Source organism: Simochromis diagramma, unplaced genomic scaffold, assembly GCF_900408965.1.
Source record: "Simochromis diagramma unplaced genomic scaffold, fSimDia1.1 OVJJ01000435.1, whole genome shotgun sequence".
Taxonomy (NCBI): Eukaryota; Metazoa; Chordata; class Actinopteri; order Cichliformes; family Cichlidae; genus Simochromis; species Simochromis diagramma.
Genome location: NW_024386864.1, coordinates 60,759 through 88,269, shown reverse-complemented (window position 1 = coordinate 88,269; position 27,511 = coordinate 60,759). Strand labels below are relative to the sequence as shown.

The 27,511-nt window shown below is 41.8% G+C and overlaps 1 protein-coding gene and 2 long non-coding RNA genes across 3 annotated transcripts; all 3 read left to right on the top strand.

Moving 5' to 3' along the window:
- Nucleotides 1-277: 277 nt before the first annotated feature.
- LOC120733286 lies at nucleotides 278-2,728 on the top strand. The gene is made up of 4 exons (XR_005695775.1): nucleotides 278-1,067; nucleotides 1,159-1,233; nucleotides 1,385-1,460; nucleotides 2,675-2,728. It is a non-coding gene; the product is annotated as an uncharacterized LOC120733286 (long non-coding RNA).
- Nucleotides 2,729-5,104: 2,376 nt separating this feature from the next.
- On the top strand, nucleotides 5,105-7,854 carry LOC120733288. The gene is made up of 2 exons (XR_005695778.1): nucleotides 5,105-5,369; nucleotides 7,756-7,854. It is a non-coding gene; the product is annotated as an uncharacterized LOC120733288 (long non-coding RNA).
- A 12,604-nt stretch (nucleotides 7,855-20,458) lies between these two features.
- On the top strand, nucleotides 20,459-22,584 carry LOC120733283. Its single transcript, XM_040031381.1, has 2 exons — nucleotides 20,459-20,624; nucleotides 21,086-22,584. Exons 1-2 carry the CDS (start codon nucleotides 20,484-20,486, stop codon nucleotides 21,671-21,673), a joined length of 729 nt encoding a protein of 242 aa, XP_039887315.1. The 5' UTR covers nucleotides 20,459-20,483; the 3' UTR covers nucleotides 21,674-22,584.
- Nucleotides 22,585-27,511: the final 4,927 nt, after the last annotated feature.

Sequence of the window (27,511 nt, the reverse complement as noted above, 5' to 3'; positions counted from 1 at the left end):
AGCAGCCATTAAAGCACCATGTCCGCTATAATAGTTCTGTAGTTTGATGCTTGAGTCGTTGCAGACTTGTTGAAACTCCCTCACCCGTCAAAGCAGCGTCTTTGTTATTCGAGTCCAGCAGATGGCAGTGTTTCACTGTCTGACGGCTGTCTGAAGCTTCAGCTGGATTATCCGTTTTCATGTGTGATTAGAGGTGTGTGTGTGTGTGTGTGTGTGTGTGGTGGGGGGGGGGGGGGTTAGCCACGAGTTGTCCACGATAAAGCATATTGAATGGCCTGTCTAATATTGTTAGAATTCTCCTTTGGGTTAGTTTCATTACTCAATCGGGACATTTATTTGGAAAAAGAAAAAAAGAGGGGAAAAAAAAGAAAAAAAAAGAAAAGAATTAAAAAATAAATCCTCATAGTTTACATTTACAAATACCAATACTGAATGTTACGTCCCTCTGCAGCTTCTAATCGTCTCAGTGTTTTCAGCTGGTGCTAATTGGCCACACCTAGTCAGGTGTGGATAAAAGCATACCTGAGGCAAGCTTCCCAGCAGTGCACTAGTCTTTGCCTTGGTGGCACCAGCCATTTTAGCCAACCTGGTTTTCCATTTTAGGATGAAACCTCTTCTCACCCACACTCTGTTGTTCATCTCTGTTTCTATGTTGCGGCTTTTGAGCCGGGTCGTAACATGAGTATAATCACACTGGAAGTACCAGCATCAGGAATGTGGTTTCTTGTTTTTGGATCTATAATATTTAGTCTGGTTAGTTATTGTTACTGTAACCAGTGCAAAATCTGCTCTGATGACTCAATGTTAATGTTTGAGCCCCTGAGCGCTAAAAGAAGTGTTTTGTAAAGTATTAAAACTACATTTAATGGAAGGAAAAACGGATCACTGCTTCCTATAAGAGTTGGTTTTCTCTGTGTGTGTGTGTGGCCACTCTGTGCCTGGTGGACTTGGCTGGCAGTGAGCGAATGGTGAAGAGCCAGTCTCAGGGTGACCATTTCAAAGAGATGACCGCCATCAACGGCTCACTGTCCAACCTGGGCGTCGTTATCGCCGCTCTGGCCAAAAAGGTCTGCAGCTGCAGTTTCTGTAGTCTTAGATGTCACACCTGCTTTCTTTACATTTACAGTATTAATGATTTTTTTGGCCTTTGTGTTCCAGGAGACTTGCGTAGCTTACAGGAACTCGAAGCTCACGTACCGCCTGCAGGGATGTTTGGGGGGGAAACGGCAAAACGTGAGTTTGTTGACATCACAAATCTTTATAATGACGACACATACAACTGAAGGAATTTATCCCCAAAAAATATTTAACAGCGTTTGATCTCATCACTTCAGATTGTGACTGTTTATTCTTTGGCACTAATTTTGGATGTCTTTATTTGCAGCTTGATGTTTGTTAACATCGCTCCGGAGCCCGACAGCTTTGGGGAAACTCTGAACTCATTGAGGTTTGCCAGCAAGGTCAGTGCAGTCTTGTTTCCAGTGTTCATTGGACAGAGTACATTAGTGATGTCCTTACATCAGCTGTTTATGGTAAACCAAAGCCATACTCCATATCCATTTTAATACCTTGGTATGTAATTCATACTCAAATTTTGTCTGAAGAGTAGGGATGTTCCTGGCGTCTTATTTACTAGTCGACTGATCGAGGGGGAAATAATTAGACTAACCAACTAATGTAAAACTAAGGAACATTCAGATATTGAGTTAATTTTCAGAACTGATTAATAGAAACTGTCAAACTAGACGCAGAGGTATCTTAAACCATTTATCACATTCTGTTAAATACAAATGAAAATGCGTTACTACAAAAGATGTTCTATTAAAATATGACAATCATTTGAGAATCTAAAAGTACGTCTAAGTGTGGCGAGAATGATTCAGGTAATACATTATACAGCCGTTTTCTAGTCAGGTTGTGGGGGCAGCAGGAAGGACCACTCCTGACCACAGCTGATAGATGTAAACTGGCTAGCATGACCAAGGATGCTGGGGCCTCCTACTGGTAGGACGTGCCCAGCTGGAACAGCCTCCTGGCCAAGGTGGCTGTCACCTTTTGATGTGAAGGAGTAGTGACTCTACTCTGAGCCCCTCCCCCATTGACTTAACTGCTCTCCTAAAGGAGAGGTTTTCCACCTTTCAGGAAACTAATTTCCTCTGCGTGTATCTGCGATCTCAGTGTTAACAAGAAGATCAGGGTAGATTAATAGATTTATGGCGTTTCTCAACAACAGTGCACCATCTGGTGGTAGATCGCTGCCTAACATTTAGAACACAATGTACCAGCATTGGGCATCAATTAAAATGTTAACAATTAGATTGAACGACTGGTAAGTCTGATACAGACTAGTGACAATTAGTCGACTAGTCACATAAATCCCTGATAGAGCCCACAGAAGTGGCCTGCACCATGTGCGTGGCTTGCTTTGCAGTTTAACCACCAAAACACTCGTCTGCAGTGGAATTTCTTTGAGCTAATCGATTCATTTCATCTTCTAATTGATGTGGAAAATGGTGGCAAAGGTGGATGAAATAAGTGATTCCTAGAGTTACATGTCAGTTTACAGCATAGGGATTAAGTTTACAGTATAAATACCACTGAATTGTACAAGGATTTGAAGTTTCACTGTAACTTTAACATTTTTGACTATTTTGTTTTGTTTTCTCCCCCACAGGTGAACGACTGCATCATCAGGACAGCGACTGCCAACAAAAAGTAGAAATTATTTTAAAAAAAAAAACCCTGAGTTTTCTACTTTTTAGGTTCATCTCAGGTTTCCACGCTGAGTTGGTCATGACAGTTGCCATGTGTGATGGCATGCCACACATGGTAAGCTCCACACCTCACCACCCGTTGATTCACTTTAGTTTAATTTACAGTCACTACTTTAAAACATTCTATTTATTGTTCAATATCGTTTCTTTATTAAATGTATTCATTTTTCCATCACACCTTCCAATGTTTATATGGCGTGCACACATATTAACCTTGCAAGGTCAAAGCTCTGTTTTATGTTATATTAATACATCTTTGTTTGAGTTACCTGGGGGTTGGTGTCTCCTCCTGTCTGGCAAAGGGCTGGGAGACCTGAAGTACTACTGACAGCCTAATTGGATTGCACCACATGCAGGTGAACGACTGCGTCATCAGGACAACAAAAAGTAGAAATTATTAAAAGAGTAACTTTTATATATGTGCGTTTAAAGCAGGGTGTCAGTTTTTGTTTTTTGGTTTTTTTCCCACCTATGTTGGATTATGTTTCTATATATACACTTTGTAAAGGGTATTTTAAATTAATGAAAATGAATAAATATGATTGTTTCTTTTACCTGTTTCGTTGTCTGCCATATCATTAGTATGTTTCGTGGGAATTAAATGTTTATTTAACATGTACGCTATTACATTTACTCTACAAATAAAACCAAATTTAAAGGCTGTTGCATTTTATTGCCTTTTTTCTTTCCTTTTCTTAAAGTTATGAAGGCATCTTGGATGCCATTTCAGTGAGTGGGGGTTAATGCCCCACACTCTTTTCTGTCACTGCTTTGAATGCACAGACTGGTCTTAATGTTGATCTTTGTAATCTTCAGTGTTACGACCCGGCTCAAAAGCCGCAACATAAAAACAGAGATGAATAACAGAGTGTGGGTGAGAAGAGGTTTCATCCTAAAATGGAAAACCAGGTTGGCTAAAATGGCTGGTGCCACCAAGGCAACGACTAGTGCACTGCTGGGAAGCTTGCCTCAGGTATGCTTTTATCCACACCTGACTAGGTGTGGCCAATTAGCACCAGCTGAAAACACTGAGACGATTAGAAGCTGCACAGGGACGTAACATTCAGTATTGATATTTGTAAATGTAAACTATGAGGATTTATTTTTTAATTATTTTCTTTTTTTTCCCCCCTTTTTTTCTTTTTCCAAATAAATGTCCCGACTGAGTAATGAAACTAACCCAAAGGAGAATTCTAACAATATTAGACAGGCCATTCAATATGCTTTATCGTGGACAACTCGTGGCTAAAAACCCACACACACACACACACAAACCTCTAATCTGGGATTTCATCAAGAGACCAAATCTTGGATCTGCTCCGCTGGCAATGAATTGGAAACTTACATGGTGGATTGCGTAGTGACTGTCTGATCTTTGCTCTTAAGTCAGTAACTGTAGACACAAGCAGAACATATCTCGAATACCTTGTAAAAAACCAAAATTCCTGGGAACTGTTCTGAGTGTGGTCAGTAACATAAATTGGATCAACAAATGTCAGTTCTGCTTTCTGTTTTGGAACTTTGAGAGCAATGAATTCCCAGGCAGCCCGCTGGAATTCCTGACATGTCTCATGGGCGAGATCAAGTTGGATCTCTTTAGATTAAAAATCACTTGAGGCATTAAAAGTAAGCCAACAGTTTCATAACATACAAAACCGCAGCAGAGAGCGATTCTACCGCCAGCCTTTATTTTAAGAGCACATATATGTGCAAGAAGCTGCAGATGAAGGACAGATGCATTAACTTTCCCAGTAAAACTCACTTTGGACATAAAATCTAATGCCATAATCTCTCTAAGTAACTCTAGTGACGAAGGAGACTGGTGAGCAGCCGCGTGTTAACATCAAAAAAGCAGTTTTCGCCATGTGAGGTTCTACAAGACTCATTCATTCAGTGCAGCGAGTGATACTCGTGTTGTGGTGGCCAGAGGTGGCAAAGCAAGGGAGGCTCTGTTGTCAGATACAAGGGGTCACTTTGATCTCTGAAAGTCCCCATCTTTGGCTTTGTTACCTGGATTTTCAATTAGTGAGCCTGCATGGGAATCCCCTGACAAGATCAACAGTACACAGAAAGATGTGACAATACAACAAGGCCAGGAAATAACTTAAAATCAGCAACTCCCTTCAGAGGAATTCTGCTTCTTTTTTAAGCCTGTGTCTTGTCTATGATATCATAGACAAGACAACATCTTTTGAAGTTAAAAGGTCAAAATGCCTACATGTAAAAAGCTTTTTTTTCCATGTACACAGAGCTCACAATGGATCCACTCCTGTCCTCCTCCTCTCAACCTCCCACATATGACAGCACCTAATGTTTACCCCTTCAGTGCGCATGCGACAACCAGCGTGCAGCCTGTTACAGTCGCTCCTGCTTTTCTCTTAGTTTAGCTCTTTTTTCTTACGTATTCTTTTTTTTTTTCTGACTTGTATTTTCATCCGTTTTCTATCTCTTACTCAATCATGTGGATTGAGAGAGTTTTTGTTCTTCTGGTGGCCGTGGAACTGTTACTTTTATCAAGGAACGGGACCACGGCACATCTCCTACACCCACGGACTGTTTACTCCAGAGATCAGCTGATCGCCCTGACGCCGGCCGGTGTTCCAGATCAACTGGCGTTTAGATCAACTGGCGTTGGTCGAACAGATGTGTGGCAGTCTTGCGTTTCAGGAGCTCCCACCGACAAACCAGCACAAAAACGCCAAATGTGTCATCTGTGACACATGTGAGGTTATCACAAACACACTCCGACAAAATTTGATGCTGTTGAACAACAAAAATGTGGCGAGTTTACCTGGTGATATCCTCATGCGCGACGCGATCGCGAAAACAGCAAACAAGTAATACCACGCCGATGTTGTCCACAGGACAGCAAGAGTAAACGATCGGGAGACTACTGTCGTCGTTATCGTTCCCCTCGCACGGTTTATTTCTCCGGTTTCAGCGTTTTTGCTTCACAACTACAGCGTGCAGTTGACTTTGTGCACTAACATGGAGTCGAGTCAACCAGCGCCACCTCTGGCCACGTGCCACAGCCTACAGCCAGATCAGCCTGTGACACACATCTGCACCAAGTTTGAATTCGTTTCATGCACATTTGTACCTTTCAAATTTGTCTGTTTGTGCGTCATGCAAATAAACCTTTGAAAAGAATGAAATGACACTAATATTTCACTAGTGTTGTAACATCACATGTCGTTAGCGTAGTCTGTCTGCGTCTTGTGTGGTTAATCTAATAAACATTTGTAAGGAGATGGCAGTTACTGTGAATGTACAGCAGTTACACAGTGATTAGTAATAAACAGTCAGACAATGACTCTGACAATCCCATTCAATCTTGCAGACTGAATGCACCTTCTGTGGAAAGTGGTACCACACAGTGTGTGTGGACTTCCCCTGTGCAGAAGGCGACTACAAATGTTGTGGGTGCTAAATAAACAGTAAAAAGTGATCCCTGTTGTCTTTGCTTACTGATTGTTTTTAGTGTTGACAATCCACATTGCTGGGATTGCATCTGTCAACATGTTTGTGGGTAGATCTAGATGTACCAGGGTTTAGTGCAGCCAATCAGCCTCTACTCAATGTGATCATAGCAGCAGGTGCAGATGTGTCACAAGTTAATCTAGTAGTAGGCTATGGTAGTAGTGGACTGACCTCCATTTGAAACTGCTCCAGCTGCTGTGTGATAGTGGATCTGCAACAAATTGAAGATCATAAGCAAGTTTTGGAAATGAACCCTTGTATTATGTTGAAAAACAAAAAAGTGACATTGATTTTGTTGCGGGTCATTTTGACCCGTACTGTGTAAATCCACTCAGAATTGTCAAGAAACTGCAATAAAACAATAGCAACTTTATTTCCCATCAGATAAACATGTAGAACACAGACATACAACAGTTAGACTTTCCATAACTATTTTAGGAACAATTTGGTTTTTCGTTCTTACAAACACATTTCTTTTGAACTTGCCCAACGTTCTCAGTTTTCCAATGTTCAACATTTACAATTTTGTCCACATGATGGACAGAATGTAACTGTGTGCTTTCTGCAGATGTACTTCTTGCATTTCTCACAAAAAGTTCTTGTTTTCAAACAGGAATCTTCCTAACTAAGACAAAACAAAAGATTTCTACGTCTCCTCCAGTCTCACAAACAGATGACAAACCAAGCGACACACCTGAGTCACTGACTTTCTTAAATCCACTCACTCTCACTGGCTCTGTTTATTACTGATCACCTGCTGTACATTCACAGTAACTGCCATCTCCTTACAAATGTTCATTAGATTAACCACACTTATACAGACTGTATATAACAACCAACTCTAAAATGTTTGTTCGCAGAGAAAAGACACAGACAGACTATGCTAACGACATGTGATGTTACAACAATAGTGAAATATTAGTGTCATTTCATTCTTTTCAAAGGTTTATTTGCATGACGCACAAACAGACACAACTGAAAGGTACAAATGTGCATGAAACGAATTCAAACGTGGTGCAGATGTGAGTCACAAGTTGATCTGGCTGTAGGCTGTGGCACGTGGCCAGAGGTGGCGCTGGTTGACTCGACTCCATGTTAGTGCACAAAGTCAACTGCACGCTGTAGTTGTGAAGCAAAAACGCTGAAACCGGAGAAATAAACCGTGCGAGGGGAACGATAACGACGACAGTAGTCTCCCGATCGTTTACTCTTGCTGTCCTGTGAACAACATCGGCGTGGTATTACTTGTTTGCTGTTTTCGCGATCGCGTCGCGCATGAGGATATCACCAGGTAAACTCGCCACATTTTTGTTGTTCAACAGCATCAAATTTGTCGGAGTGTGTTTGTGATAACCTCACATGTGTCACAGATGACACATTTGGCGTTTTTGTGCTGGTTTGTCGGTGGGAGCTCCTGACACGCAAGACTGCCACACATCTGTTCGACCAACGCCAGTTGATCTAAACGCCAGTTGATCTGGAACACCGGCTCGCTGGCCAGGCCCGCAGAAGTACCAGCTGAAATTTGGAGGAAAACACATCGGGGATGCAGAGGTCAAGGACAGAAGAGAAGAAAAAAGGTGACGGTGAGACAGCGGAGGCTCGAAGCGAGGAGAAGGTATAAACCGTGTCTGCCGTCTATCGTGATGGGAAATGTGCGATCGTTGGCAATTAAAATCGACGAGCTCTCAGCACTGGTACGGAGTCAGAGGGAATACCGAGAGTTTGTTTTTGTTTTTGTTTTTTCCACCAATGTTGGATTATGTTTCTATATATATATATATATACTGTTATGTATTTAGTAAAATCAGTTTATAGTTTGTGGTACTACTTTCTGTTACTGAGTGGAGAACACAAAGTGTGGCGTATGCGCGCATTGATATGCCTGCGCCTTGTTTCCTTAGACTGGTTATTAAAGTAAATTCCTACGACTAAAGAAGGCGTCGTTACTTACCAGTTAAGTTATAAGAGAATATAACAGACTGGCGACGAGGATTAAAACGGATCCCCGATGTGCATTGGACGACAGAGAGGGGGAAATCCTTGTGAAAGTGGCCAAAAAGACACGAAAAAGGTTAGGGCCAAAACAACTAACCCTCCGTGTGGATGCTAGCTCACCTGCCTGGCTAAAGAGAGGACGTGAGTAACATCAATTCTTTTAAGTGAAGGACGCTTATAAAAATACCGAGAAAATGTCAGGAGGCGTTGGACAAATGGACGTTTTTGATAATGGCACAGAGGATTGGACAACATACGTAGAGAGAGTTGAACAGTATTGTCGAGCTAACAAAGTAGAGGACGAGAGGAAAGTTGCTGTGTTACTGAGTGTGATGGGAGCGAAAACATACAACTTGTTGCGCAGCCTCATCACACCGATCAAACCAGCTGACAAAAGTTTCAAGGAGATCACAGAAGTGCTCCAAAAACATTTCCAACCGAAGCCACTGGTTATAGCCGAACGTTTCCGATTTCATAAACGAAATCAACTAAAGAATGAGTCCACATCGATTCAATTCAATTCAATTTCAATTCAATTTTATTTATATAGCGCCAAATCACAACAAAAGTCGCCTCAAGGCGCTTCATAGATACAGAGAAAAACCCAACAATCATATGACCCCCTATGAGCAAGCACTTTGGCGACAGTGGGAAGGAAAAACTCCCTTTTAACAGGAAGAAACCTCCGGCAGAACCAGGCTCAGGGAGGGGCGGCCATCTGCTGCGGCCGGTTGGGGTGAGAGAAGGAAGACAGGATAAAGACATGCTGTGGAAGAGAGACAGAGGTTAATAACAGATATGATTCAATGCAGAGAGGTCTATTAATACATAGTGAGTGAGAAAGGTGACTGGAAAGGAAAAACTCAATGCATCATGGGAATCCCCCGGCAGCCTACATCTATTGCAGCATAACTAAGGGAGGATTCAGGGTCACCTGGTCCAGCCCTAAATATATGCTTTAGCAAAAAGGAAAGTTTTAAGCGTAATCTTAAAAGTAGAGATAGTATCTGTCTCCCGAATCCAAACTGGAAGCTGGTTCCACAGAAGAGGGGCCTGAAAACTGAAGGCTCTCCCTCCCATTCTACTTTTAAATACTCTAGGAACAACAAGTAGGCCTGCAGAGCGAGAGCGAAGCGCTCTAATAGGGTGATATGGTACTACAAGGTCATTAAGATAAGATGGGGCCTGATTATTTAAGACCTTGTATGTGAGGAGCAGGATTTTGAATTCAATTCTGGATTTAACAGGAAGCCAATGAAGGGAAGCCAAAACAGGAGAAATATGCTCTCTCTTTCTAGTCCCTGTCAGGACTCTTGCTGCAGCATTTTGGATTAGTTGAAGGCTTTTCAGCGAGTTTTTTGGACATCCTGATAATAATGAATTACAGTAGTCCAGCCTGGAAGTAATAAATGCATGAACTAGTTTTTCAGCGTCACTCTGAGACAGGATATTTCTAATTTTAGAGATGTTGCGCAAATGGAAGAAAGCAGTCTTACATATTTGTTTAATATGTGCGTTGAAGGACATGTCCTGGTCAAAAAGGACTCCAAGGTTCCTCACCGCGTTACTGGAGGCCAAGGTAATGCCATCCAGAGTAAGAATCTGGTTAGATACCATATTTCTAAGATTTTCAGGGCCGAGTACAATAACCTCAGTTTTATCTGAATTAAGAAGCAGAAAGTTAGCGGCCATCCAGGTCTTTATGTCTTTAAGACATTCCTGCAGTTTAACTAATTGGTGTGTGTTATCTGGCTTCATGGACAGATAGAGCTGGGTGTCATCAGCATAGCAGTGAAAATGTATGCTATGTCTTCTAATGATACTGCCTAAGGGAAGCATGTATAATGTAAACAGAATTGGTCCTAGCACTGAACCCTGTGGAACTCCATAATTAACCTCAGTGTGTGAAGAGGACTCTCCATTTACATGCACAAACTGGAGTCTATTAGATAGATATGATACAAACCACTGCAGCGCAGTACCTGTAATACCTACAGCATGTTCTAATCGCTCTAATAGGATATTATGGTCGACAGTATCGAACGCTGCACTGAGGTCTAGCAGGACAAGCACAGAGATGAGTCCACTGTCAGAGGCCATAAGAAGATCATTTGTAACCTTCACTAAAGCTGTTTCTGTGCTGTGCTGAGCTCTGAAACCTGACTGAAACTCTTCAAATAAACCATTCCTCTGCAGATGATCTGTTAGCTGTTTGACAACTACTCTTTCAAGGATTTTTGATATGAAAGGAAGGTTGAAGATTGGCCTATAATTAGCTAAGACTGCTGGGTCTAGAGATGGCTTTTTGAGTAAAGGTTTAACTACAGCCAGCTTGAAGGCCTGTGGTACATAGCCGATCATTAGAGATAGGTTGATCATATTTAAGATCGAAGAATTAATTAATGGCAGGACTTCTTTGAGCAGTTTTGTAGGAATGGGGTCTAAAAGACAGGTTGATGGTTTGGAGGAAGTAATTATTGAAGTTAACTCAGAAAGATCAATTGGAGAAAAAGAGTCTAACTTAACATCAATGGTACTAAGAGTAGCTGTAGATAATATTACATCTGTGGGATGATTATTGGTAATTTTTTCTCTAATGATAAAAATTTTATTTGTGAAGAAGTTCATGAAGTCATTACTAGTTAACGTTAAAGGGATGGTTGGCTCAAAAGAGCTCTGACTTTTTGTCAGCCTGGCTACTGTGCTGAAGAGAAACCTGGGGTTGTTCTTATTTACTTCAATCAGTGACGAATAGTAAGATGTTCTGGCTTTGCGGAGGGCTTTCTTATAAAGCAGCAAACTATTTCTCCAGGCTAAATGATGATCCTCTAGATTTGTGACACGCCATTTCCTCTCCAGATTACGAGTCATCTGCTTTAGGGTACGTGTTTGAGAATTATACCACGGAGTCAGGTACTTCTGATTTGAGGCCTTGGTTTTCACAGGAGCTACAGTATCCAGAGTCGTACGTAGTGAGGAGGTGAAATTATTAACAAGATAATCGACCTCTGTTGGGGTAGCGTTCAGATAGCTGCTCTGCTCTGTGTTGGTACAGGGCATTGGAGATGATAACAGTGGGTGGATTATATTCTTAAACTTAGTTACAGCACTTTCAGAAAGACATCTACTTTGATAAAGTCTACTCTTCACCGCTGTGTAATCAATTATTGTAAAAGTAAATGTTATCAGGAAATGATCAGACAGGAGAGGGTTTTCAGGAAACACTGTTAAATGTTCAGTTTCTATGCCATATGTTAAAACAAGATCTAGAGTGTGATTAAAGTGGTGGGTGGGTTCTTTTACATTTTGAGAGAAGCCAATTGAGTCTAATAACAGATTAAATGCCATGTTGAGGCTGTCATTTTTAGCATCTACATGGATGTTAAAATCACCCACAATAATTATTTTATCTGAGCTCAGAACTAAATTAGATATAAAGTCTGAGAAATCAGACAGAAACTCTGTGTAAGGCCCAGGTGGACGATAGATGATAACAAGTAAGACTGGTTTCTGAGTTTCACAGCTGGGGTGGACAATGTTAAGCATCAGGCTTTCAAATGAATTAAAAGTCTGTCTTGGTCTTTCATTAATTAATAGGCTGGTGTGAAAAATTGCTGCCACACCGCCCCCTCGGCCTGTGCTTCGAGATTTCTGGTAGTTAGAATGACTCGGGGGTGTTGATTCATTTAAACTAACATAATCATCCTGCTGCAACCAGGTTTCTGTAAGGCAGAGTAAATCAATTTGTTGATCAATTATTAAGTCATGTACTAACAGAGACTTGGAGGAGAGAGACCTAATATTTAATAATCCACATTTCACTGTTTTACTCTTTGGTTCAGATGTGGATACTGTATTGTTCTTTCTTTGTAATTGTTTATGTTTAAGTTGTTTGTTGCTGGTTTTTAGTTTGTTTTTTGTCTTTTTGGGAGCTGACACAGTCTCTGTGGAGATGGGTTTTTTGGGGGGTAGCAGGAGGAGAGAAGCTGCAGAGAGGCGTGTAAGACTGCAACTCTGCTTCCTGGTCCCAACTCTGGATAGTCATATTTTGGGGGGTTTAATAAATTTGTCCATGTTTCTAGAAATGAGAGCTGCTCCATCCAAAGTGGGATGGATGCCGTCTCTCCTAACAAGACCAGGTTTCCTCCAGAAGGTTTGCCAATTATCTATGAAGCCCACATCGTTTCTGGGACACCACTCAGACAGCCAGCAATTTAAGGAGAACATGCGGCTAAACATGTCACTCCTGGTCTGATTGGGGAGGGGACCAGAGAAAACTACAGAGTCCGACATTGTTTTGGCAAAGTTGCACACCGATTCAATATTGATTTTAGTGACCTCCGATTGGCGTAACCGGGTGTCATTACTGCCGACGTGAATTATGATTTTACTGAATTTACGTTTACCCTTACCCAGCAGTTTTAAATTTCCTTCAATGTCGCCTGCTCTGGCCCCTGGAAGACAATTGACTATGGTTGCCGGTGTCTCTAGCTTCACATGTCTGAGAACAGAATCGCCAATTACCAGAGTTTGACCCCCGGCGGGTGTGTCGCCGAGTGGGGAAAAACGGTTAGACACATGAACGGGTTGGTGGTGTACCTGGGGCTTCTGTTTAGGACTATGCTTCCTCCTCACCGTGACCCAGCCGCCCTCTTTCCCCAGCTGCTTGGGATCTGCCGGGGAACAGCTAGTGGGGCCTACGCTATCTTCGGCTGCACCAGCTACAGGGGCCTGGCTAGCTACGGGTGAATGAAGGGTGCGAAGCCGAGTCTCCAATTCAGTAATCCTGGCCTCCAGCGCTGCAAATATGCTACATTTGTTACAGATATCATTACTGCTAAAGGAGGCCGAGGAGTAACTAAACATCTGACACAATGAGCAAGAAAGTGCAGGAGGGAGAGGTGAAGTAGCCATGGTGCTAATGAGTTGGCTACGAGCTAAGCTAAGCTAGCGAGACAGTACAGAGACAGTGAGTGAATACTTTGGCTATAAATTAGGTAGTGAGTACACAGAAAGTGTGCTTCGGATGAAGCACGTGAAGATTATACTATGAAAGAAGAATGTATTTAAAAGTTGTTAATTAAATTGCTAAGCAAATAAGCTACTCAGAAACACCACTGTGTTTGAGCAGGAACAGGAAGTGATACTCTACCACAGAGCGAGCGAACACCAAGTGACCGGAGTACATCGCGGAACTCTGGCGGCTGTCGGAACACTGTCAGTTCGGGGAGGGGCTGTCAGGGGACTGTCCTCTCCCCCTTCCTCTTCACCCTCTACACCACAGACTTCAGCCACTGCACAGAGACCTGCCATCTTCAGAAGTTTACTGATGACTCTGCGGTGGTTGGATGCATCAGCAGGGATGATGAGACAGAGTACCGGGCTGTGGTCGACTCCTTTGTCATGTGGTGCGAGCAGAATCATCTGCAGCTCAACGTGGCAAAGACCAAGGAACTGATCGTGGACTTCAGGAAGACCAGGAAACACTTGACCCCTGTTTCAATCCAGGGGGTCAGTGTTGACATTGTGGAGGACTATAAATACCTTGGAGTTCACATTGACAATAAACTGGACTGGGCTACAAACACCACAGCACTTTACAGGAAGGGCCAGAGTCGTCTCTATTTTTTGAGGCGACTGAGGTCCTTCAACATATGCCGGAAAATGCTCAGGATTTTCTATGAGTCTGTTGTGGCCAGTGCGATCCTCTATGCTGTTGCATGCTGGGGGAGCAGGCTGAGGGTCGCAGATGCCAACAGACTTAATAAACTAATCCGTAAGGCCAGTAATGTTGTGGGGATGGAGCTGGACTCCCTCAAGGTGGTGTCGGAGAGGCGGATGCTGTCCAAGATAAAGACAATGTTGGATAACACCTCCCACCCACTCCATGACATGCTGGTCAGTCACAGGAGCAGGTTCAGTGAGAGACTGAGATTACAGAAAAGCACCACTGAACGACACAGGAAATCTTTCCTGCCTGTGGCCATCTCCCTGTACAACGCATCCACTTAACACACTGTTTACTGCTACAGCTACACATGTTTCTTTTCCAACTATTTATTTATGAGTGACTTATGTATGTATGTATGTATTAGGGGTGCAACGATATTTGTATCGATATTGAACTGTTCGATACAGTGCTTTCGGTTCGGTACGCATATGTATCGAACAATACAACATTTGTAATTTATTTTATCAACTTTCCTTCCGACGATGCTGTCTGTGTTGAGCGCTCAGTGAATCTGCGTTGGACTACTCCGCCTAGGCTGCACTGTCGAGCGCAGATCCACTGAGCGCTCAACACAGACAGCATAGTCAGAAGGAAGAGCGCAGGGCAAGCTAGCAAGACACATGGACCTCCCCCACCCTCATTCAGATCTGGCGTTTGGAATTATTTTGGTTTTCATGTGACGTATGACCCTGAAGGTAAGCGAGTCATGGACTAAAGTAAAACAGTATGTTGGATGTGCCATGCAATGCTCAATTACATGGGTGGGAACTAGTGTGTTAGCGCAGTTAGCTCGTTAACGTGTTGGCCGTCTAGCCCCACACACGGGGCGATCGGCGGTAGCTCGTTAACGGAGATTTGCCGTGTTGTGGCGTTAAGGTCATTTCAACGAGATTAACCTGAAAGCACTAGTGGGAACACAACGAATATGACAGCACATTTACACCGACATCATCCTAGTGCAAAGACCAAAACAACAAGCATGCTACTAACTTTAGCTGAGTCATTTAGGCAGCTGTTAGCACATGATTCTCCTTATGTTTAATATGCTGCTGAGAATATAGCCCAGAAGAAGCGGATAGTATAGCTTTTATTTTGGAAAGAGACATTTCTCTGTAATAAACTCTCTTTTCCAAAGATGAGTGATTCCTCAATCAGATACAGGGCTTGCAATATCGCTAGCCCGACGTCCTGGAGCTAGCGATTTTTTTCAGTCGGGCTACCAAAATCTATCTCTGCCCTGCCCGTCGGGCTATTGTAGGAAGGAAAAATATATGTCAATGCTTTTGCATTCTTTCAGAAATGTAGCTGGGTAATTATGTCATTGGCATCGGTGAGCCACTGTCAATATGTGACATATTGAAATCGCGTTTGAATTTGCGCTTGTTTTTTTGCTTTCACTTTGCAATTGTGCGAACTGTGTATAGAGAGCGACAGCACTGATCTGTGAGTGATGATAATTTGTGCACCAATTCCTCTGACATCGTCTTATTAATCGTTAGCTTACTATGCAAACATGACAAGTGAAATCTCCCGCAGCAAGCTTAAACATGTGAGAGGTTGATTGCACAGAGAATCGCTGAGCTTATGTGAGTGCGTGTGTAAAAGCAGCAGGATATATATATTTTAGTTCTGCTGAGCCAAATAAGACAGGTCAGGGTGAAGAAGTGACAGCCAAAGAAAAGCTTACCACAAAACGGAGAAGTTATGACAAATCAGACTATAAGGCAAAAAGAAAGTGCAGCTTTATGGTTTCATGGACAAAAGAATTTCTGTGGCTGCAATATGACGAGCTATATAACCAGGGCTGCACATAAGTGGCCCGCAGGTGCGCATTCGCTGTCAAAATAAAAAACACGCACAAGGGTTAGGGTTAAATTTAAAAACTGTACTTTTGAGTTAAAATATATATTTATAATTTTAATAAATGACAAATTAAAAAGGCATGAACATTTTTTTTGTATCGAAAAAATATCGAACCGTGACACCAAAGTATCGAACCGAACCGAACCGTGAATTTTGTGTATCGTTGCACCCCTAGTATGTATATATATGTATATATTGTACTATTCTTAGTTAGTGTATTGTCTGTCTTGTCTTAATGTTGGTTTATAATGGAGCACTGTAACAAAAAATAATTTCCCCCAGGGATCAATAAAGTATTCTGATTCTGATTCTGATTCCATCACGCGCATCCTGTTTGTATCATCATCGTCTGCCGCTTTGTTTCTGAAATCTACCTGAGCATGTAGAAAACACTCGTCCTGTCTTGGCTGTTTTCAAGAAGTGTCACGGATACCATGAAAGGGATCCGCACCCATGTGCTTTTGTCTGTTTTATCATACCTTAAGTGTGTGGAAAAAGTGGGAGGATGGAAAATATGCTGATAAATGCAGCACGCAAAAAAAAGGCACACAAAGATAGATATTTTTGGACTTGGCCTGGCGAAGTAGTTAAATGTGCTTTTGGAAGTCCAAGTGGAAGAGGACAAGAAACTAGGTACGTACTTGCCTGCTAAAGGGGGACCTTTTTGGAGCAGTACCCCAAGTGATGTCACATTGAAGGAAGTGCTTCGAAGGCGATGAGGGCACAGCTACATCCAGGCATCACAAAGCAGTCTTTTATTCCAGCACCATCACAAGGACATGACGCTATCCCTGTAAGGAGTGGGCTTCACAATGCACTGTATATGTTTGCTATAATGTGAGCATCTTGATGGGGGTCCTGCCAAAGTGGGCTATCAAAGTGATGCGGATGTGTTTGTGCAATCAGAGGTTGGTAAACAAATGATTTTAGCTTTGTATCTTAAAAAGAATCTTCATGTTTCACGATCCGCTACATAGTGAAGGAGTGACATGGCTTTATTTTTCCATCCACGATCAGAATTCCAGGTGAGAGCGATAATGCCACGTCCATAAAAGTGTATGCACCAACAATATAGCAAAGTGTAAAAAGGATTCTCACATAAATTGAGAAGTTGTGTAACACCACCCTCTAGTGTCTGGGCCCTATTTCAGGAAGCCGGTTTAGTGCAAACTCTGAGTAAGTATACCCTGAGTTAACGAAAACTCTGGGTTTTCGGTTTCACAAAGCGAGTTTAGATCAATTCTGAGTGAGTTACTATGACGACACACTCCGTGAAGCTAACCTGCCCCCTAGCAGGTTTACTTCAACTAACCCTGACTGTCTCCGCCCCGTTGTCGGAAACCTGACTGTAGGAAGTGTCAGACATGGCGTGTCCCTTCCTTGAAGAGCCAGTAGATGTTGAAGCCCAAATTCTCTGCAGAGCTCTCCGCCGGGAGAGAGTGATTAGAGCGCGTTCGGACATTTTATCATTTCCTGATGATTTCCTGTGTGAACGTCACCGTTTTTCAGCACAATCTATAATTTATTTGAATAACATCCTCAGGCCTAATATTGCTCATGTGACACATCGCGGACATCCTCTCAGTTCTGTACATATTATTTGTATTGCACTTCGGTTTTTTGCAAACGGGAGCTTTCTGTATAATATTGGTGACGCTGAGCACGTTTCCAAGGCTACCGTCTGTCGGGCAGTCAGGAATGTTACAGTTGCACTGAAACATCTCCTGTACTCGTTTGTGGTGTTCCCCGGTCACAGACCCACAAGATTTATCAAAGAGGGATTCCACAAAATTGCAGGTATCAGGATGACCAAAACTTAATTTATGATGTGGTGATACTTGGACTACTACTTAAATTTTACATTTATTTTCAGGGTTCCCAGGCGTGATTGGCTGTATAGATGGCACTCACATTCCAATCATTGCTCCTTCAGTAAATGAAGGAGACTATGTGAACAGGAAGTCTTTCCACAGCATTAATGTACAGGTACATAGTTCCCTGTAGCATTTCAAACTAACATATTATTTCATTATAGTAATGGATGCTAATTTGTGTTCTCTGCACTGTGAAGATCATATATGATGCTGCCAACATTATCACAAATGTGGAAGCCAAGTGGCCAGGCTCTGTCCATGACTCACAAATATTCCGTGAATGTACACTGAGCACAAAATTTGGACATGGTGAGTTGAGAATACTTTAAAATATATAAAGACCAATTGCTTCAGGGACATTTGAACTGAAGTGTATCCTTCTGTCTTAGGAGAGTTCACTGGCTACTTGCTTGGTGATAGGGGGTATCCATGTTTACCCTATTTGCTTACCCCTTACCCTGACCCTGAACCGGGCCCACAGCAGCGATATAATCTGGCTAATTGCAGGACAAGAGCCAGAATTGAAATGACTATCGGAATGCTTAAGGCCCGGTTCCAGTGCCTGCAAAGACTCAGGGTCACCCCAGAAAGGGCATGTGACATTATTGTGGCCATGTGTGATTCTTCACAACATTGCCACAATTAGAGGAGAACACTGTCCTTCTGAACCAAACATCAGCAGTGATCCAAACCATGAACATCCTGACCCTCCCACGGACATACAAGATGGAAGCGCAGTCAGAGACACCATATGTCACAATCATTTCTTTTGACCCATCACCTCAACATGTTGAAAGAAGAATAAACAGATTTTGTGTTCAACTGGCTTTATTGGTCGCCTGTGTTTCCTGTACACAAAGTATTAAAAGATGTAAACCTCATAAAGTGTCTCTGTTGCTTCCTCCTCTGTAACAGCTGTCAATGTTTCTTCATTATTTTCCTGTAGTGAAGAAATAAACAACATTGCTGTTCTACTGTAAACTCATGTAATCTGTGGAGTATTACTCACAACTGCATGTTGGTCTGGCTCAACAGGAGGCTGCACCAGATGCAGTACACCACCACCATCAACTGATAGTATATGAGGTTTATACAGGTCACTTATAACTTACAAGGGACCAAATGGCAATTAACAAACATACCAATCACCTTACACTTCATTGTCATATTGCTCTCAAAGACAACCAAGACTGAGGGAAGGCAAAATCAGTAGGAAAATGACTTCACTACAAAATAATCCATTATGGTAAAGAGTTTATCAAATGAATGAGTAGCACTGCAAAGGTGACTGTGAAGACAGGATGTATGCACATCATGTCTTATTTTGAATTTACCCCCTATGTAGGCACTTGTGTCTTGCAGGGTTATTGACTCAGAGGATGTCCCCGCAGAGATGCCTTCGGCCACAGGGCGCCCACTGTTTTGGCTGAGGGCCAACTGCTCAGCCTCTGTGAGTGGTGGTGGTGGAGGACCCCCACCTGTTTTTCGGGCCTCCGCTTTTTTTCTGTTGGCTATAACGGGTCACATTTGAGCATACAGAGTAAGCAAATATGTACTTGTAATGTGCTCAGATAATTTCAATAAGTGCTTACAGAAAGAAAATTAATGTAGCCTCTAACTGCAATTGATTTACATCGAACAAACAGACCAAGCACTATGGCTCGTAATACAATTACACCTCACCTGTTTGGACTATATTTTTATATTTCATTTTTACTTGCTGCCAGAAACGTTTGGGGCCTGTTGGGTTGCACCTGCGCTCACATCACATCACAACATAAAATGTATAAAATAAAAAATAAAATATAATAAATAACGTGTTAAATGGGTGGAAATCCCTAGATCAATGTTTAAATTAACACTCACGCATTGACTCTGTCGGCTATGTTTTGCCATGCATGCTCCCGTTCTTTTGCAGCTGAGGCTGTGTTACTTTTTTTCTGCAAAATTTGCATGTTATCGGCATATGCCGCCATCAGAATTTCGGCGTCAAGCGCTGTAAAATACATTGACCGCGCCTTCTTTCCCTCCGTCTCCATGGTGACTCGCTTAATCTGTGCTCCACTGATCAGGGCTTTATGTATCCTCGTGCGCGAGCTTAACTTGGGGTTAAAGCAACTCCGCGTTGATTGAACTACTTGTTATCAGCCTTTCTGAAACCGAATATTCAGAGTTGGACAGTTCGGGGTTACTCAACCCTGAGTATCGTTTTTCACTCTGAGTTTTCTAAACCGGCTTCCTGAAACAGAGCCCTGGTGTCTTCATTTTTTTAAGCCATGTTGTTGTTAGTCAAGCTTTCTTAATCCCATGTAGCATGCATGTGGGTATGTGTAAGTATGGGTGGAGTTAGATTTGATTAATGTGTCATTAATGAATTAAAAATTGAAATGAACAGATAAATAGTTTATTAAATGTTAAAATGAAATAAATTGATATTTGATTAACTGTGTATATAATTAACTAATTTACTCATTTTTTTCTCAAATGTTCTGTGAGTCATAGGAGTCTACTAACATTTCCATGATAGAACAAGGCTGCAACCTTTGTACACTATATAAGGCAAAGAACTAATTAGCCTCATTTTGTTTTCATTCTGAGGCTTGTTTTATTAGCACATACAAACAACTCTTCTTATGAGAATATTAGGAAGCGTCTTGTATATGATCGGCTCGCACATGGCCCGAAGATTGGTTTACCTTCTGCCATGTTGAGGCCAAAAATCATCAAAAACCCTGAGGACAGAAAAACAAAAAAAAAAAACAAATGGTAGGTTGTCTCTGTGTGAGAGACGTTGGCATTATACCCGATATTTTTAAAAAATGCAATGTGTGGATTTCTTTTACAGACAACATCTGCCATGTTGTGGACCGCTCAGAGTCTCCCCCTCCAGCACTGCTAATCCAGATGTTGGATCTGTGTTTCCACAAGCCCCGCGAATTCTAGAGACTTATTCATCATGAAGAAAACAAGACAGTCGATCGATCGATTATTTGCGCAAGGGAGGCCACCACGAAAATGACCTCCAGATCCTCCTCCTCCTGCTGCCTTTATTGAGAGACCGTTCACACAAAACACGTCAGAACAAAGCCACGCCCAGACAAGGCATTGTATGTATATGTGTGAACTTCTGTAAGAATGTGTGTGTGTGTGTGTCAGACCTCCTGCTGACCAAAGGGTCGTAAACGCAGGAAGGTTACATCAAAAGAAGCACAAGGATGTGTCTGTGATAAAAGACTACAGCCCCCCACCTTGATCCTCGAGAATCTGGGGGGAAGGACAGTGGAATTTCTTTCATCAGAGTTAAAACAATGTACAAATGGTAAACATAAAAATGACAAACATTTAACAATTCACTCTAACACCAGACCCCACCGACTCCGCCCCCCTCTCCAGGATGCTCACAGGACTCTGCAGGATCACACCCGTCTGAGGAAACGGAACTCAACATTAAACTCGCAACCTTCCACCTGCTGTCGACGGCACTGAATGAGTACGTGCAGGAGATATGTTATGGATGCCAATCCGGTCACCCCAGCCAGTTACAACACAGTTGCCTGTTTGAGCTGCCTGTGTTTTTCTTCGAGATCTACTATGATGAGGTGATGGAAAAGCTCCGGACGCCCCGATTCATCCCAGCCATCCGTCTGTTTGTTTGCTCATACAGCGTCAGTGAGGCTAAAGCACAAATCATCAGCACTGCAGAGCGTCTTCTGTGTGAACTGAGATCAGTGCCGCACATTGTTTGCACCACTGATGAGAATGTCGGATACCTGCTAAATACCAATCATCACAGCCGCGGAGTTAAATCAGCGCTGCTCCACATGATTGGAAACTACTGGTCTGGGAGACACAAGACTGAGGCTTTTGGTGATATTCTGAGAGAGGGCCGTGTGCCTGAAAAACTCCAAACAGATTTAGGGAAGGAATTTTATAATAAACATTTAAAAAACTAACGGAGCAGCATAACATCACACATTTTTCAACCTTTAGTGAAATGAAATCATGTGTGGTAGAGTGTTTTAACCGCACCTTAAAGGGGAAAATGTGGAAATACTTAACATCAGTTAACTCGCCAAGATATGTTAATGTGATCCAAGATCTTGTACAGTCCTATAACCTGTCTTATCACAGCTCTATCAAAACGACCCCCACCGAGGTGTGCAAAGATAATGAGAAAGCAGTCTTTAACACCCTGTACAAAATGAAACCCCAAAAACCGGTGACTTTTAAATTTAATGTGGGCGATACAGTGAGAATATCTAAACTACGAGGCATATTCTGAAAGGGTTACCATCAGACCTACACAGACGAGTACTTTACCATAAAGGAGCGTTTAGGAAGAGACCCTCCCGTATACAAACTAGAGGATCTCACAGGAGCTGCAGTGAAAGGTGTATTTTATGAACCTGAGATACAGCAGGTGACTATTGACAAAAACAAAAGTTTTAAAATAGAGAAAATACTTGGCAGAAAAAAAGAGGACCGAAAAAAGTTAGCGCTGGTCAAATGGCTCGGTTGGCCTTCTCATTTTAATTCATGGATCCCTGAAAAAGACATCGTTGAAGTGTGATTAACAGAGACGCCGCAGCTCTGCATACTTTCATTCTGCACTAGACAAAGACTGAGGAAGGAAGGAAGGAAGGGAGGAAGGAAGGAATGGATAAAACGAACAACAACAACGCAGGCTTTTATGTGAGCCTCTTCTGGAATGCTTCAGCACATGTTTATCCAGGCAATAAGAAATCTAATTTTAGAACTGTTACAGGAAAATGATTCTATGTTTCTTTACCTTCTTTTAAATGTACAAAGATGCCCTTTGTCTGCCCTTTGTCTATGGTTAGATTAGTTTAGAATTATCCTTTTAGACTTTTTTTTTAGACTTTAGACTTTCCCAGCAAAGACATATTGTTTTGGGACATATTGTTTTAGATTGTTTTATCTCTCACAGCTCTCTCCCAGCTCTCTGCTGACGAGACTAGCACCACATATGGAGTTGTTTATTTTATCTGTTTATTATTTTCTTATCCTGTTCCCACTGTCTCTCCTATAAAAAGTGCCAAGCCTCTGTTCATGGTGTGAGTTGTTCTTGCAGCTCACCCGTGTACACGTTTAGCAAAGAAAGTAACTTTGTCTCATTGTGTCTTTATTTCTCCTGGGTCTTTTGCAGACTTTTCCCCCAACAAGAACAAAGCTAGCAAAACCTATTGTTTTAAATGAACCATATGAGGTCGGTGTTATAGAATTTCAATACCCAAGACTATGGTTGTCTTTTCCACAATCAGATTCGCGAGTGGAAATTTATGATCCAGTCAAAGATGGAGCATTGTCCATAACCGTGATTGAGCTGTCTGTGGGGCATTATGCATCTGTGGCGCAGATAATAAAACATTAAAACATAACACCGACATTAAAACACAATACAGTGAAGTTAGTAACTATGTTAGTGTTATGGGCCCTAGGGGCACAGTTCTCACATTTAGAGGGAGACTGGCAGGAATCTTAGGATTCAAATCAGAAGACCCGTTTGTACTTCATTATAAAAACACATACGCACCACATCCTGCAGACGTATACGGCGGAAAATAGAACATTTTTATTTATGCAGATATCGTTGATTACCAGCTTGTGGGTGACGCCCATGCGCGGCTATTAAGAGCAATAAATATAACAGACGATGACCGTCGGGGATCCATTCTTCAATTTGACAGCCCACACTACACACCGGTCTCGAAATCCTTAATCGATGACATAGAAATTGATTTGATAGACGACCAAAATCAACACATACCCTTTTTATACGGGAAAATGGTAAATGGTAAATGGCCTGTATTTATATAGCGCTTTACTAGTCCCTAAGGACCCCAAAGCGCTTTACACATCCAGTCATCCACCCATTCACACACACATTCACACACTGGGAAGGTGTTTGTCAAGTTCAACTTCTGACCCATAAGACACCATCTTTAAAAAATAAGGATGTCTGTCTACAACACAGATGAAGCAAAATATGTAAGATATTATTTAAATCAGGCTGGTGGCGAATTGAATGGTTATATTGGGACCAGCACGCAATGTGGCGCAGGTCTGGGAGGTTTGTTCAGCAGCCTGTTTAGAATTGCTGTACCGTTGTTTAAAAAAGGAGTCAGCATAGTCAAACCCCACCTAAAAACAGCAGCATCAGGCATAGTGTCTGATGTGATATCCAACATAACCAAGCCAACATCTACTAAACAGGATGGCAACGGCTTGTATGTGTATACACCCAAACCTTCTAAGACCCCTCCCACTGCACGCATGCGTGATACGCTGCCGCCTAAAAAGCGTAAAACAACAAGACCTGCCAGGAAAGCCACCAAACGGAGACAACCACGCGGAGTGAAAAGACCCAGAACCAGTCGTTCAAAAACTACAGCATGTGACATCTTCTAAATGGCTCTGTTACACAACCAATCAGAGAATGTCTAAAAACAGAGCTCGATCTTTTTACTGTCCCATACACACAAACGTCCATAGAGAAAACGACCTTTATTGAAATTCCGCCAGTTTCTGCAATCACAGACGGAGGTCCAATCGAGTTTAAATCTCATCGTCCGGAGAGGATTACCTGGATCTAAACGATTCCTATATCTACACACGAGTAAGAATCACAGATGCTGACGGCACAAACTTAGGCAGGGATGCAAACGTGGGACTTGTTAATTATCCAGGTTGCACCTTATTTAGTCAGGTAGATGTAAATTTGGGGGATCGCTTGATGAGCCAATCATCCAACACGTATCCATACAGAGGCATAATAGAATGTCTTATCAATTATAATAAGGAGACTTTAGATACACAGTTCAGCAGCGCTTTATTCTGTACAGACACAGCCTCGCACATGAATGATACATGTATAGAAGGGGAGAGCCAGGGTCTGGTGACCAGAGGTACTTACACAGCGAATAGCAGTATTGTTGAATTGATTGCTCCAGTACACGCAGACTGTTTTTTCAAGAAAAATTATTACTTAATGGAATCGATCTGTCGCTGAAATTTGTGCGCTCTAAAGACGAATTTGCTCTCATGACTGGAGCTAACACCGCGTATCAAGTTAAAATCGTCTCTGCCAGCTTATTTGTGAAAAGAATCAGTGTCTCACCAAGTGTCAGGCTGGCACACGGCAAGGCGCTGCATCATGCAAATGCAAAATATGCTGTAGACAGAGTTTCTTTAAAGACCTTCTCCACACCTGCTGGGGCAAGAATATCAACTAATTTATTTATGGGCAGCTTGCCTAAATTTGTCTTCATCGCCTTCGTGGATAACGAAGCTTATCCTAGTTCTTTTACACGTAATCCATTTAATTTTAAAACTGTGATATAGAATTCATGTGTTTATACGCTGATGGACAGTCGTATCCGGCCAAGCAATTCCAGCCAAATTTTCAGAGAAAACACTACACCAGAGAATTTTATCAGCTGATACAAACCACTGGAAGACATTTAAAGGATAGACCATTGGCCATAACACGTGAGGACTTTGGCTACACATTATTCTGTTTCAATCTGGAAGCTGATGAAGGACATTCAGGGAACGTATCATTAGTTCAAACAGGGAACGTGAGGCTGGAAACCCGTTTCAGAAATCCGCTACCCCGAACAATGAACCTGGTGTGTTACTCTGTATTTGATTCAGTCATCCAAATATCTAATATGAGACAAGTGCTGCTGGACGACTACTAAACATTCAAAATGAATACAATAGAACTAACCAGCATTGTTAAAAGGATTAGTAACAGGGCTCATCTTCTAGGCGTCTTAGCATGTGACCAGCTGCCAACAAAGCCCATCAGATATCCATGCATGGGCATTGTGAATACAGATCCATCAGACTTACCTGGGAAGCACTGGTTGGCGTTCTATATCACAAAAGACAAGCAAGGGTACTTTTTTGACAGCTTCGGTAACTCACCTGATACGTTTTCACCCGAGATAAAACTTTTTCTTTTAAAAACACCGCTCGGATATTGTATTCTGGGAGACAGGTTCAGAAGGACTTTTCGGTAACCTGCGGACAACACTGTGTGTTTTTTCTATATCATGTCCAAAAAGGAGCGTCTTATTCAAGACTAATTAATATGTACAGTGATAACCTTGTTTGTAACGATGCAATGGTTTGTCATTTTGTTAACAAAATAAGACCTGTTTCTGCATGTTTTGAAAATAACTTTGATTGTGTGCAGTGCGGATACTGATTCAAGTAACAAATAATAAAAGATAACAGAAGAGAATATCGTTTCATCTGGTATTTATTTTCACCTAATTGCTAAAAACATTATTTAGTAAAAATAAAATCTTTAAACATCAGCATAGAGTTCAAAAAGTAGTAAAAAGGGGAAAACTGTCATCTGTTTAACAAAACAATATAGACATAAATAAGAAAAAAACACATAAGTAGTAGTATATAAAAAGGGAAACAAATGCGAGGCTAAATGATCTTTTTTTCAAGAATAAGAAAAACAAACATAATTTTAAAATTCATTAAAAATCGATCCACCCGCTTCTACTCTGCCTTGATTTTTTATGTGTGGTAAATAAGCTTTGATCGCTCAGTGACCGCTTCTTGTGCAAACCATTTGTTTCAACACTCGGGTCGCCAGTGTCGCCTTTATATTGGCTAATAGTCCTCCTCACCTCAGCATTAGGAAAAGCAGACAGAGACTTTCTCCTTCACTATGTGTTAATAGACCTCTCTGCATTGAATCACACTTGTTATTAATCTCTGTCTCTCTTCCACAGCATGCCTCTTGTCCCATCTTCGTTCTCTCACCCCAACCACTCCTGGCAGATGGCCGCCCCTCACTGAGCCTGTTACTGCCGGCGCTTCCTCCCTGTTAAAAGGGAGTTTTTTTCCACTGTCGCCAAAGTGCTTGCTCATAGGGGGTCATATGATTGTTGGGTTTTTCTCCTTGTGTATATTATTTTAGAGTCTACCTTACAAAGTAAAGCACCTTGAGCCGACTGTTGTTGTGATTTGGTGCTGTATCAATAAAACTGAATTGAATTGAAATAACATAAACGGACATAATGCTGCAGGTTGGCTTTCTTTCTTTTCTGATTCACCAGTTTGTATGCATCTTTTCACAGGAGTGACCTAAGGACGGCTGTAGCCTACCCTTATTTACTTATATAATGAACAACATATAGTGTAATGTAGTGTAAAATAGAGTGTTTTCTTTTAATTTAATGACATAAAGCAGGGATCAAATGTTTCCATGGTGACTGTTTTAGAATTGTGTATTTTTAAATCTGCATCAGACTTGAGAAAGAGCTCATCTGTGCAAGAAAAACCATCAAGTCAGGAGTATTTTCATATCTACATTTGATCTTACACGAGTTTTGAAGAGTTTTGGAAAGTTTCTCTTCCCCAACTGTGATAGAACAGCAGCGTTTTAATGGAAGCCACTAAAGGGATCTACAAACCCATCAGGGTATGTGACACTTTTTGTTTTTACTGCATTTTTGAAGAATTTGATGTAGTTTTAAAAAGCTGACAAACTGAGAATCAATTTAAGTTACAATGAGTAATTTCTTATTTCTTTGACAGGTGCTGTTCAACACACCCATATATAACACAGCTGTGGAGATCTGCTGGTATCTACCAGGTTACAGGGCTCAGGTAAGACCCAGATCCATCCAAACCAAAACTGAGATAAAATGTCAGGTGATTTCTGAAGACCTGGGAGTGATGCTGATTAAATGTCTCCTTTTATTTTTAGATTGCAATGATGACGGAATTCCTCAGACTTCAGA